Source organism: Mustela putorius, unplaced genomic scaffold, assembly GCF_011764305.1.
Source record: "Mustela putorius furo isolate JIRA1106 unplaced genomic scaffold, ASM1176430v1.1 tig00000174_pilon_pilon_pilon, whole genome shotgun sequence".
NCBI classification, from domain to species: domain Eukaryota; kingdom Metazoa; phylum Chordata; class Mammalia; order Carnivora; family Mustelidae; genus Mustela; species Mustela putorius.
Genome location: NW_025421304.1, coordinates 33,602,056 through 33,615,524, shown reverse-complemented (window position 1 = coordinate 33,615,524; position 13,469 = coordinate 33,602,056). Strand labels below are relative to the sequence as shown.

The 13,469-nt window shown below is 37.7% G+C and overlaps 1 protein-coding gene across 2 annotated transcripts in view; it reads right to left on the bottom strand.

The window, feature by feature from the left end:
• The window catches only part of CNTNAP4 (contactin associated protein family member 4), a 236,901-nt gene extending 225,332 nt beyond the window's left edge, over positions 1-11,569 (bottom strand). For both annotated transcript variants that reach the window (XM_004753962.3, XM_004753963.3), the window contains exon 1: positions 11,003-11,569. In XM_004753962.3, the coding sequence (XP_004754019.1) occupies positions 11,003-11,087 (85 nt within the window). In that variant the 5' untranslated portion in view covers positions 11,088-11,569. The remainder of the gene's footprint in view (positions 1-11,002) is intronic.
• Positions 11,570-13,469: the final 1,900 nt, after the last annotated feature.

The following is a 13,469-nucleotide window of genomic DNA, read 5'->3' as shown; positions in this document are numbered from 1 at the left end:
CCCAGGGGTCCCTAAAAATGACTTTTTTATCATTAAAATAATACACAGTGCTCCAGTTTATCTAGCCTGATTCTGTTCATCTCCTCTCTTTTTGGTGTTTCAACTGAAAAAAAAAAATTACAGATAAGCCACCATTTGGTATATTCTTTCCACATTTACTGAATATCCTCTTTTCTCCAGGCACTGTGCCAGGTGTTACAGACACAGAAATGATTAAAATAATACCTTCGCCTTTCAAAGATTTCACCGTTTTGTAAAGGAGACATATTCTCGAAAAATACAGTTTGAGAGTCTATGATCAGGGCAGGAACAGGCGAACACTTAGGGTGCTCTGGAGATTCTGCCAAGATAGTGACAGCTGAGATGGTTTGATCAGGAAAGGCTCCGCACAGGAAGGAGGTCAGGCTTGCTTTAGGCAGACGTTTTCCAGGAGGATTCAAGGGGAAGGGATTGATGGCCATCCGGCAATGGCAGAAAGAACAGCGGATGTAAAGACCAGACAATAGAGGCCAGAAGACATGGGGAGGGGCAGCACTGTGAGAGAGACAAAGGTGGAGCCATCAGCAAATACAGAGGAGGAAGATACTCCCTTGCTATGCTAATAAGGCTGACCTTATTACTGAAAGCACCTAACAATGAGATAGAGCTACAAGGCAGGAGTTACCTTCTTTTTAGACAAAACCTTAAAAACTGATGAAACATATCAATGCATTATGGCAGGCTCACCTAAAAATACAATAATACGTGTAGTATTTAAAAATCATGCATGATGTGAAATGGAAGGAATGGAAGTCACAGGAAGTCGTGAGGGAAGGAGACAGCTGCCACGGCGGTCCTACCAGCCAAATCAACCCTGGCAATCCTGAAGATGACAGATGCCACAGCCCGATCATCCCCGTATCCAGAAGAAGGAAAAAAGGAAAATGATCAAGGCTCCATTCTGCTAACTCAGAAAATCAGAGAACTGCCCGCATCTTCTCTAGAGAATGTTTCAGTGATTAATACCACTACATATACTACATATACATTCTTTCCACGCTAATCTATAGCATGTTGCAACTATGTATCTAAATAAAGAGATGGAAAGAAACTATTCCATAGGCAAGCACATAGCAAGGCTTTCAAGAAACGAATGTGGTCATTTACAAAGCCACACCAGCAAATGGCTGTTTTATATGTCAAGCATAGCAAATCATTGTGATCATCGTTTTATTCTTAGTACCTAAAACTCCACATCAGATTTTTATGAGCCTATTTTTTCCATTTCTCTAATGGGTATTTGACTATGAAATATTTTATTTCACTGTGTTCTGTTTGGCGGTTAGGTCCTATCGGATGCTGTGAGTTTAGGAAACCAAATGTTATCTTCAGTGCTTGCTCGTCGCTTTCTTAACCATAATCTGCTTCCTTTCCCAAAGCATCCTCTCTTTCGTTTGTATGAGGAAAGGCTACACATCTTATGATACTTAAAAGATTGTGCTATGACATTTTACAGGCACCTGACGTTTTCCTAACAGGATTACAACACAGCCTCCATGTTAAAGCACAACACTTCAAATAAGCACAGAAATCATACACACAATGGAACCAAAGAGCCTATCTGAGCAGCTTTATAACCTTGCACAGAATTCCCTCACCACCACTTAAGATAGAATTGTTTTTATTTCAGCAATGTTCATTTAATTAAGTCCTAAGCATCTAAAACATGGCAAATGTAAATATGTATTATAAATCCTTAATTATGAGGATCACTAGCTTTCATGCAGCTTCCCGCCTTGGAATATCTATCTTGGAGATAGATTCTTTTTGTTCAATATCAGCCAAAATTGAGAGATAAAAGCGAATGATGTGAACAATGTTAAACTCTGTTTATAATGCCCTTCGCTTGGTACCAGTGTCTTCACCGCATTGTCTTTGAGAGTTACATTCTGCTTCAATGTATCTAGCGGTGTTTAAGCCAAAATCTCTCCCCCATTTTCTGCCTTGTCATGTTCAGAAAGATCAGCTAGAAGTTGAGTTAAATGCTGGGGTCCCTGAGATCTCCATGTCATATCCTAAAAAATAAAGCACTTTGGGATCACAAAATGGCAATATTACCCCTCTGTTTGGGAGGAGTTTAAATTGAATTCAGAAAGACCTCTTGCTAAATTTTAATCCCATATACTGGTTGGTTTTTTATTTTATTTATTTATTTATTTATTTATTTATTTATTTGATAGAGAGCGAGCGAGCACACAAGCAGGGCAGTGGCAGGTAGAAGGAAAGGGAGAAGCAGGCTCCCTACAGAGCAGGGAGAGCCCAGTGTGGGGCTCGATTTCAGGACTGTGGGATCATGACCTGAGTGAAGGCAGTCGCTTAACCAACTGAGCCACCCAGGTGCCCCCATATACTGTTTTTTAAAACTATACCAGAGATTATTCTGGTATGGTAGCAACTAAGAAATAATCTTATCTATATTCCAACACTACTTAATTAAAAATGTGCCACCCAGGGACAATGTTTTCCATTTCTCTGCCAATATGGACCGTTCCCAATTTCCACCAACAGTATCTTCCAACATATGCATGACAGTGTGTCACACACACACACACACACACACACACACACAATATGATAATTTCATCTTAGCAACTCATTTCCCCTCAGACCAGTTTCAATTTAGCTCCTTCCTTCTCTTTGGCTATCTGCTGATCTGATTTTAAAAGACAAACACGGGACACCTGGTTAGCACAGTTGGTTAAGCATCTGAGCTCAGGTCATGATCCCAGAACCCTGGAGTCGAGCCCTGTGTCGGGCTTCCTGCTCACTAGGGAGTTTGTTTCTCCCTCTGCCCCTCCTCCCTGCTCATACTTGTTCTCTCCCTCTTTCAAATAAACAAAATCTTTAATTAAAAAATTGTTTAAAAAAAGACAGATACGTATCATTATCTTTGAAAACTAAAGATGTCTTAAAGATAGATAGATATTCAATCTCTTAGAGCACAACTATTAGCCCAGAGGGAAATTTAACTTTCTCAAATTTTCCCCAAAATCTCTCTCTTGGGTCTGATACAGCAAAGGTCAGGTTGATAGCAAACTGTGGGGCTCTCAGTTGTGAGCCATTCAGTTCAGATATCTATTCAGTGTCACCCAGGCATCTACCAACTCCAAAGCTTGTGACCAAGTCCAAAAAGCGTTTATCGGTGCCCTTATTCAAAGGGAATTTTTTTTAAAATCTCTCTATATAGGTTATAACTGCAGAGTAAGTCAGTGATAAGATTATAGGTTATAGTTTGCTTTGAAACTATAAAATAAATGCACTTTAGGAAGGCAGGTGAATTTATATATTTACATGCTGTTTCTAAACTAATATCAACCTATGACCTCAGTTGTAAGTACCATAATTGCCAGTGAGGGGAAAAAAACAGTTACAGAAACAAATATGTCTTTTATGATTTAGAAGCACATAATATCTTATTCTAGAGCACTGCCAAGTAATGAGAGGTACTTAATAAAAAAAGTAATTAGAGCTATAGCCAACTGATACATATCATACCATTTTTTTCTTTTGTGATTTAAACACCTTAGAGGTAAATTTCATCACTGTTCTATTAAATACTTATAGCATTAAAAACTTTTATAGTTACTAATTTTAAACTACTTAAAATGTCAAATGTTTTCAAGCTTCACTCACTTTTCCAATTATTACATTGGAATGACTCATTAACTGTAACATAAACAGACCACTTTTACCTCCTGTTATGCTTTATCTTTGCTTTTATTACCAGAGTACCACTTTTCTGTGAACCATGACAAAAATTCATTGGAGGGAAAAAAAAACCCCAAACCAAACACATACTCTTCCTCTTCCAAATACCCATTTTCCTCAAAAGAATGAAAACAATGATACTTTGTAATAGATTTTACATGTACATTCCTTACCATTACGTGATAGTGTACATGGTACATAATAGTTCATGTACCCGAACACCTTAGCAAAAACATTCTGACAAAAACTTTATTATCCAGAAATCACTGGGAAAAAAAATATCTTTACTTGTGAAGTAGAGTATCAGATTTGGTCTTTACTACATGGACCTGGGGCAATCAGTTTGTAGAGGGTCTAAATTCAAAGACTAAAAACAAAGAAAGTTCGTTCTAGAAGTCAAATAAAAAGTTACACATGCACACATACATACATACATACATGTATAACTACTTGAAGCACAAGAAACAGGAAACAACTACAGCTCTAGAACTCACTGAAGAAATTTGAGTGTTGAAATTTTAGGCACCAGAGTTTCCCCTGAAAAAGCAGTCAAAAAGATAATCCAATGGTCAATGACACCTCCATTATTTAGAAGTACAATTTACTGTAATTTAGAGTTATGGGTAAACTATTAAGAAATTTTAAATATTTTTTTAAACTCTCAAAGCCTTCAAATTACAATATTAATCTCCAAGGTAAAAATTTCTTTAAGACTATTTAGTTAATTGAGGCTTTTTGATGAATTCATTCTACCTTTAAGAAAGACTTTCTTAAAAAGTCCTTTCACATCAATTTCATGTGATGTGATGAGCATGGGGTATTATATGCAACTGCTGAATTGTTGAACTCTACATCTGAAACTAGTGATGGACTACATGTCAGCTAAATGAATTTCAAAAAAAGAATTTAACATATTCTTTAAATGCCAATGTAAGAACGATATAAATATCTCAATTGTAAAAATAAATTACAACCTTGATTACCAGGGAAAAAACAAAAAAAGGAAAGACTTTCAGTGATAGTCACATGGTCTCCTAAAGTTCCAAAGTTTTTGTCTGCATTTAGTTTGGGACACTTATTTCTCTTTCTGAGATTTTCCTTTTTAAGTGACCTTAGCATTTAATCCTACAATTCGAGACCTGTTTTTAAAGATCTGCTTATTAAAGGGTATTTCTAAAAATGTCTAAGTGAAATACCCATTAAAACAATTATCCATAAATTCTATGAGAATTCGCTCCACCACTGCCACAACACAGCTCATTTCACTACATGAATGTAGTTCATTATTGAAACACGTCCTATTTTAAGCAAATATTCTCAACAGGTCTCCCCTTCGCCATCATACTTGTCTTGAAAAACAGCAATGATTCTCAACAAATACTAAAAAGGTTATGGAGGACAAAATTCCTGAATCAATAAAAATTTTTAAAAATTAAGCTAAGCAAGAATTGAAATACCAGCCCACGGAAAAAAATCAGATCAAAGCCTGCGTTATTTAATATTTCACCAGAGATATTCACTACCTATCTAAATATGCATATCTGGGGTGAACATAACAATGTTGGATAAGCTTTCACTACTCTTTCCACTGATTTCAGGAGCTGGGTGGGTCTGTGAACTTTCAACACTAAGAAGGAAAGAAAGAGATTTTAAAAGGAGGCTGGAGGACTTAGATAAACTTACTAACTGGCAACCTAAAGGTTGTGGGATTCATCAGTTGACAATATTAAGGCCCTAGTACTGATTTATCTGAAGTAAAAGCCATTCAAATTCTAAATATGGTATCAACTTGAGAAATACAGATATTTATAAAGCAAAACTGATAATCTATTGTAAAAAAAAAAAAAATTCAGAGCCATGTAATGGCAGGTATCCCTGACCCTCCTCATCTGTTCACAGAGGACAGTCATGAACCCCACTACAGTTCCTGCTGACACCCAGAAAATGTCACATTTCAGTGAGCTCTATGAGACAATCCTTGGCTGTCTTTGATTTGGAAGTTGGTTTTTTGATAAGACAGAAATCTTCATTAGAGCTGAGCCATTAAAATTAACAGAATTATGAAAAATAAAGTATGTTAACACATGGCCATTTACTTCGGGGAAAAAAGTTACCATGGAATTTCGATGAAAAGAACTTGTAAAATGTTATATTCCATCATATTTTTAACTTAAACTTTAAGAAACCCCACATTAAACAGGGTAGTGTAAATAAAATGAGGCCAATGATCAGTTCTTGGAAATGAAAAGGAAATACAATTCCAAATGGACAAGACATTTACATAAAAATTAATTATGTTGGCACGAGTAGGTGAACGGCACCTGCCTAGTTATTATGAATTCTCAGTGGGCAGTGTTTAAATGAAAGTCTATTTTTTTAACTTATTCTAGAAAGTTCGCCAATTTCAGAGTTTGTAGGAAGCTGCTACTATAAATGTCACAGGGACGAGAATACTCTTCCAGTAAGATCATCTCCCTCATACAATCAGTGATTCCAAATGCAAGTTTCTGATTAGTATGGAATGGGATAATTTACACTCATGAAAGTATAAAATAACAACAGAATTTTCATTTGAAATATCTGAGATGCAATTACTTACACACTTTATTGAACTTCTTATATTAACAGATTACTTGAGATTGAAGGTGCTCCTTTAGCAACCAAAACTGCTGAAGCTTTACAAATAGTTACAAGTAATTCACACCCACTGAAATAATATCTCTGAACAATAAAGTCTTTAAGAAGAAACATATGAGGAAGATACTGATTTGAAGGTCTCTTCTGTTATACCTCCTAGTAATTACTTTCAGTACCACAATTCCATAAGTATGTATTTCTGTGCTAAATAATTAAGACTAAATTTCATCATAGCAGTATAATTTATATATTACCCATGTGTCACCATTATATTGTATGTTATTTAAATCCACGGGTGTTTTCCTATAAAAGCCAGAGAGTAAAGAATATTATGAAGATCTTTATATCAAGAGAGGGAGACCAATTTTAAGAAAATTTTGTTGATAAAATGCAAAATATAATAATAATGCATACAAATTTTGCCACACAGGTCTACTAATGACAGGAATGGATGACCGAAATTCAAATTTCATTTAATTTTTTTGTGCTGCAAAGAATTCTTTTTCCAAACATTTGTTAAAACTTTTTTTTTCCCAAACATTTAAAATTAGAAAAATGACTCTCAGCTCACCGATTCTACAAAACAAGGCAGTGGGCCACATGTGGCCAACCTCTGAGGTAAATATTGCATCATCTTACAGTTGATGTTACACATTTCTACTAACTGTTTTCCCTGAAGAAGTAAATTAACTCGATCTTGATATAAAGATTGGGTCCCTTAAAGGAACTGTTGATATCTGACACAATTTCCAAAATTTTAGAAGACAATAATGTTCATTACTAAGAGTGAGCCCTATGAGTGTTGTGAAAGTTGTATTTTTGAGCCCTATGTTAGGTATGAGTTTTGTCATCCCCAGAGCTGGAGACAGCCCTAATCAGAAATTATTTGGGATGCACACAGTTGGAAGTGGGGAGAAGGCACTAAACTGAAGAAAACAAATCAGTGACGCTGTTAGAAAAGTAAGTCAAAGCGCAAGTTCACCTGTGTGTCCAAAGGTCACCTATTCATGCATTGTATCATATCATTATATTTCATCAGTACTCTACTATTACAGTCTAATTGTTTTTTGCCATGGGCAGAAATTCTTGGGAGAAGGAGGAAAAGTAGGAAGCTTCAGGAAAGAATTGCAAGGTTGAGTTTTAACAATTCGGGAATCTGTCCAGTTGCATTTCACATTGGAGCCCGGACCCTACAAGAGTGATGATCCACTCAAGCATTTACCCTCATCTATTGCTGATTTTTAACATACCCTTCCCATGCTTCTGTCAGAGTAGATCTCAGATAAGCCTTCTTTTAAGTTAGATAAAGGAAAGAATTTAACTTCTAATTAAGTCATTCAAAAGCTACTTGGTGAGCATTAAATATTTTGAGAGTAAGACTCAGTAGGATGCCAGGAAGCCTTCATCACATGATCTGCGAAAGTAAAAATAACAGCAAGACTCTTACTTGCCTTAGTCCATACAACTGTTCCTTCTTTTGTGGTGAGTCAACTTTTCCCAAAACACCTTCATGTTGAGCAAGAAACCGTGGGTCCGTAAGAGTAATTATAAAAATAGATATCTCCCTTCTCACAACTCATGTCTCTTGGGAGCAAGTGAAGAAACCAACAGTCTGTACAACGCATCACAGAGCAAGCTCTTCCAGAAGGACCTGTCTCTAAACTTCCATGAAAGGAACACCTCAACACGTTTGTCTTGACCAGAGCAAAGGAGAAAGACCTGGGGCTGGTTCACTGCTTTTGAAATGTCCAGTAGGGCGCTAGTTGACAAAGGATGGGGCCCATTCAACATATCTCATCTGTAGACAGGTGAGGAATGAGCAGAGTCACCAAATATGTGTGAGCACATGCGTCTGGTGGTTTATACAGATTTATTTACGTATATATACATGCACATACACATGAACATGTATACAGACATGTGTTTATTTGCACAGAATCCTTCCAATGGAAAGTTACCATGTTGATTGATTTTGCTCAACTAACATTCAAATTACAATGCACCTAATCCCTGAGCTGTTCCTGGTTTAGAGTGCTGTCCCACGAAAGCTTTCACACTGACAGCCTTGGGTAGTCTTGGGCTGACTCAGTGGAGAACAGATCTGCTCTTGGTGAATCAGCTGTAAATAAAGGGAGAAGGTCTTTGTATTCACCTAGGACAATGACCCTTAATTTTATTTATTTATATTCAATTCTCCCTGACTTTAACATTGGTATTTAAGATTGATTCATATTTTAATACAAAGTCTTGTCCAGAAGAATTATTGGTGTTGACTTTATAATGCTTATGCTGAAAAAATGAAAAATATAAAAAAATAAAAATACTTATGCTGGTTGATGGTCACTTGTCCATACATCAAATCCCAGCCTTGCTAGTAAACATATCTACTTGTTCTTCCAAACAAGATAAAACATATGAAGTGCCTTGTTACTAACAACCAAAAATTAAAATTGCTTCCAACCAAAAATTAAAAATTAAAAAAACCCCACTAAGTGCTAAAGAATAAAACAAAAATTGGGAAATGAAACTTTTCTCATATGTACTATTGTAAAACATATGAAATGATGTTAACAAGAAATTATTAAATACAATTTTAATTAGATGAGGGCACTTAATTGCATTTTTAACACTCTAACAACTGTCAACTCAATATATGGTAACTCAATATATGGTAACCAAGAACTCCAACTTCAGTATTTAAATAATTCCTAGTAATTTAAAATTTTACAGGTTCTTATAAGTTTTTCTAGTATCTAGAAGAACATTAAACCACTTCACAAACAAACCAAAGCTGAGAGAATATAGAACCTGGGTTGAAATTTAAAGTGTCAGCCAGAAGCCCAGCACTACTGAATATTCTGCTTTCCTCAGGTCTCAGCAGCTCCTCTGCCCTTCACTAAAAAGATCTATTACAAACAAAAACTATTTAGTGTCTATCTGCCTTTTATTGGACTCCAAGCAAACAAACATAAACGACTATCAATCAAACAGATATCAATCATACTCATATATTATTAACCCAAATATAGGCAGTGCCTTGATAAGGCATGACTGTGTCTAGGCCAGACTTCAGCTCTGCTTTTCTGAAGGGAAGGATGCTTCAAGTGATGTGCTTTCCATTGTAAGAGTGACCTCTAGTGCCTTCCTTTTTTGTTGAACTTCTGTAGTTGGACGATGAATTACTTAAGCCTTCTCAACAAAACTTTGTGTGCATGGGTGTGGTGTGTGTGTCTGTCTAGTTGTTGTTTGTTTGTTGCGATGCTTGTCAAAAGCTACCATTACAGCCTTCCAAGATTCTGACCAGGTGGAAACAGGTAAATTTTCTTGTCTCATGGAATTCTTATACAACCAAATGAAAACCAAGTCTGAAACACAGTGCAGCATCTGGAGGGTGTTCTCTTCTTGCAGAGCGATGGATACACCACGCCAGTCTATGAGCTAATATGCATGGGAACCTGAAATCACAGGAGCCCGTGTGGTGTAAATGGACATCTGACTTGTGCCAGAGGGTCATTCATCATGTTTTTCCCACATCAAAGTTCTTTAGTGTGCTCAAGGGATGCACGGGAGCAAATGCCTGATTACTGGCTTATTTGTAGCCCCAAAACTAACCCTGGTTATACAGCAACAGCAACATCAATTCCTGAATAGGCCTCATAGCCCTTTCTGGAAAAGCAAATGAGCTTTTCTTTTTAAATCAGAGAAAGAGGTAAAAAGTTGAATTTACAGGGCTTATTTATCATTCATCAAGGAGGGGGGAACCTCCCATTTGGGGATTTTAACCCAAAAACAACTTTTAAAACTTTTCTATCTCTAATAAAACATGGATGAAGGGAGTTCTGCCAAATTATATTGAATGATACTTAAATAAGAAATAAGGTCTTGATAAATCTTCCCCCAATCAATTAACTGAGAACATCCAATCATAAATGCATAAAGTTAAAAATAATGCTTTTAAGAATTCATACTTTTGAAAAATCATGTAAACATTTTTCCTTAAGCAATGGATGAAGACCCCTCTTTCAAGAGTACTCAAATCTTTAGGAGTGAGGGCACGATTCTTAATACTGGGGTTCACCTCTGCCAGTTTTGCTCCTGAATTCTGCAGTGCATTTCAGTTATTCTCAGTTATTTAAAGATGCAGTCAGCTATCAGTCTGTCAGTGCAAACTTCAGAAATCCAAGCTAATGCAGCATAAGGTAAAGTCTGCCAGTTGTTTTCCTGATACACATAATTCCAATAAAATTCAGTAATCCTTGAGGAGGAAGAAATGAAGACATTCACAGGCTATTCCCTGGTTAAGATGCTAATGTAATGTTTTACTCGAACTTGAGCTCTCTCAATGAATATTCAAAGACAGAAGAATAAGAGCCTGCTTATGGCCAAAAAAGAAAGGAAATGACACTTTGCATATTTTGACCAGATCAGGAGGAAAGACATGTGTAAAGCCAGTCATATTTGCAAGGTTTTTAAGGGAGACTCATTTATAACAATATGCTTTGCAGCAATTTCAGTAGCAAATAATAATGATAAAAAAAAAAACAGAATTAAAGTTTTGCAGAGAGCCCCCCCACCACTACCACCCCTGCAAGTTTTAAATCATTTGCTGTATACTTACAGGAATTCCCAGCTATGACTATGTTCCAATTTTGAGTAGATAACAGAAGTAGCGTCTTGAGGACAGCTCCGGTGATAGACCCCATGTTCACATTTGTTGGGTTCCCCCAAAAGATCCTGAGTGGCTCTCCCAGCGCTGTCTGGGTCTCTCCGTCGATCTCCTTCCTTCCCTCCTCTCCTCTCTCTCTCTCTCTCTCTCACAGACACACACACAGGCACACACACAGACACACACCCCCCCCACACACACACAGCCCTGACTCCTCAGTGAAAGGCTCCCAGCATCTTTCCTAACAAGCATCCACAGCGACGAGGCCACGCCCACTCCTCGCCGCGGCGGTCCCCGACTGTGGCCGCGGTCCCTCCTCCAAATTCACAGGGGCGCTCGGAGCCCACCGCGCGCTGCTGCGGCCGCTATTGGAAGCCGCACCTGCCGGCGGGGCCTGCTGCTCCGGGGCCTCCTCGGGGCTCCCTCCCCGCCCCGCTATTCTCCAACAGTCCTTAACCCTTTCTCCCCTCTGGAGATGTGGCTGGGGGAAGGGGTGAGGCGGTGGAGCCTCCCGATTTTCCGGAGGTCTTGCCTTTAGCGGAGCCAGTCAACGCACTGAGCTCATTCCTGAATATCCGGGAGGGCGTCCAGGTAAAACTGCGTTATGTTTCAAAACAAAAGCATAAAAGAAGACAGAAATAACTAAGCCGTATTGGTAAACTGTAGCTAAAACTGTCCTCGGGGAAAATACTTGCTGTTGTTTTTCTCTGTTTATATAAAACTATCCTTTTCAGCGACGGTGCCAGGATTTTATTATGGAAATTCCTCCCAAGGAAACAGACATTCCTGTTTGGCAGATATTTAGAATCATCTGGTAATAGTCTGCAAGAAATTAACATTTCTTATTTTAGTGCATCAGGAGGCCAAATCCCCAAATTGAACGCTTTGGATAGATTTATTTTGATGAATACATCATGCTGTGAATAGGCAGCTGCATTCTACAAATTCTTTAATAACAATTCCCTAAAGGCCCAAAAAGAAGAATGATGGGATACTGAAGGGGACCCCCCCAACACACACAAAGGCACACACACCCCAAACCTAAACAATGGAAAGATATAATTCAAATGCTTAAAGGAGAGAGGAATAAAGTTGAATTCAGAAGCTCACCGACTTAGGAAAAATTACTCTCCTAATGGTTGATTCACGAACACTGCTATTTCTTGAACAGAATATTAAAATATTTAAGTGATGGGGTTACTATCACATAATAAGTGCATCACATGGTATCACAGAGGATAATCTCTTTAAAATAAATGCGAAGCTGTTTAACTGATAATGTGCTAGATTTTGTAGTAATCTAGATTTCTCAAGCCTCTCTTGGTGATTACAAATTAGAAGAGCATAAGCCTGTAGCAGCAGTACCCTTGCTGTGCAATGAATGAAATAAGGAGCAAAAGGACAGACGCATCCTTCTGCCTAGCCATAAAGCTATATAAATACGTTTGGCTCTTGCCTACAAACAAAGCAGGAGAGGTATTTTCTTTTCCTACTTTACAGATGAGAAAACAAGAACAGAGAATGTAAATAATTTGTAGAGGTCATAGAGTTAGTTTAGTAAAGTACTGATGACTGGACTTTGTTTTTCTGACTCCAATTTTCCTGTTCTTACCCTAGGACTTAACCGCCCCACACATCAGAGGACACCTCCTCCCCGACCTGGCAGTGGTGGTTAAAACCAGAGGCCCTAGGTAAAAAAAAAAAAAAAAAAAAAAAAAAAGGAAAAGAAAAAACCCAGCAGGGAAAAGAAAGGTCACTGTTTGGGTGTTTACTTGTATTCCTAGGCCTACATCCCTGATTTTGATATTTTCTGATATTATATATTAAGCAAAAGCAGATATAAGTTGCCAATTTATGTCAGGTAATTCCTGAAAGGGATTATATTTTATTAAATACATACTATTTGTCATTTGTTATCTAATTAAATTATTATAGCAATCTTTGGGGGAATTATCATTATGTCTATATAGCACAGAGACTGAAAATCCAGGAAGCGAAGCCGTATGTCCAGAGTGCTCACAGCGAGTGAGAAAGACAGAAGGATGGACTGGCATTCTGGACAGCCAAGCTCTAAAATCCTGACTTTCAAGGACTCCACACTGAGGAATAGATTCCTGGGCTCTCCGGAAGAGAAAAGTTGTCTTCCTATTAAACATTTATACTTAGTTGTTCCCATAAAACAAATTAGAGAATGCGTTTTAAAAGGATCAGTACACATAAATGAAAAATAACCAAACCATTCATGCCCATAATAACTTCCTTAGGACAAAGTGTAAATGATCACAGCAGCCATTAATGATGGCTTTTCTGTATGGGTGGCCTGTAGATAGAGAATGAGGTGAGGGCTGGCCCTGGGAGGAAGACCACAGCATTTCAAGCCTCCGCAACGCCTGTCCCTGCCTGATGACCACACAGGGGA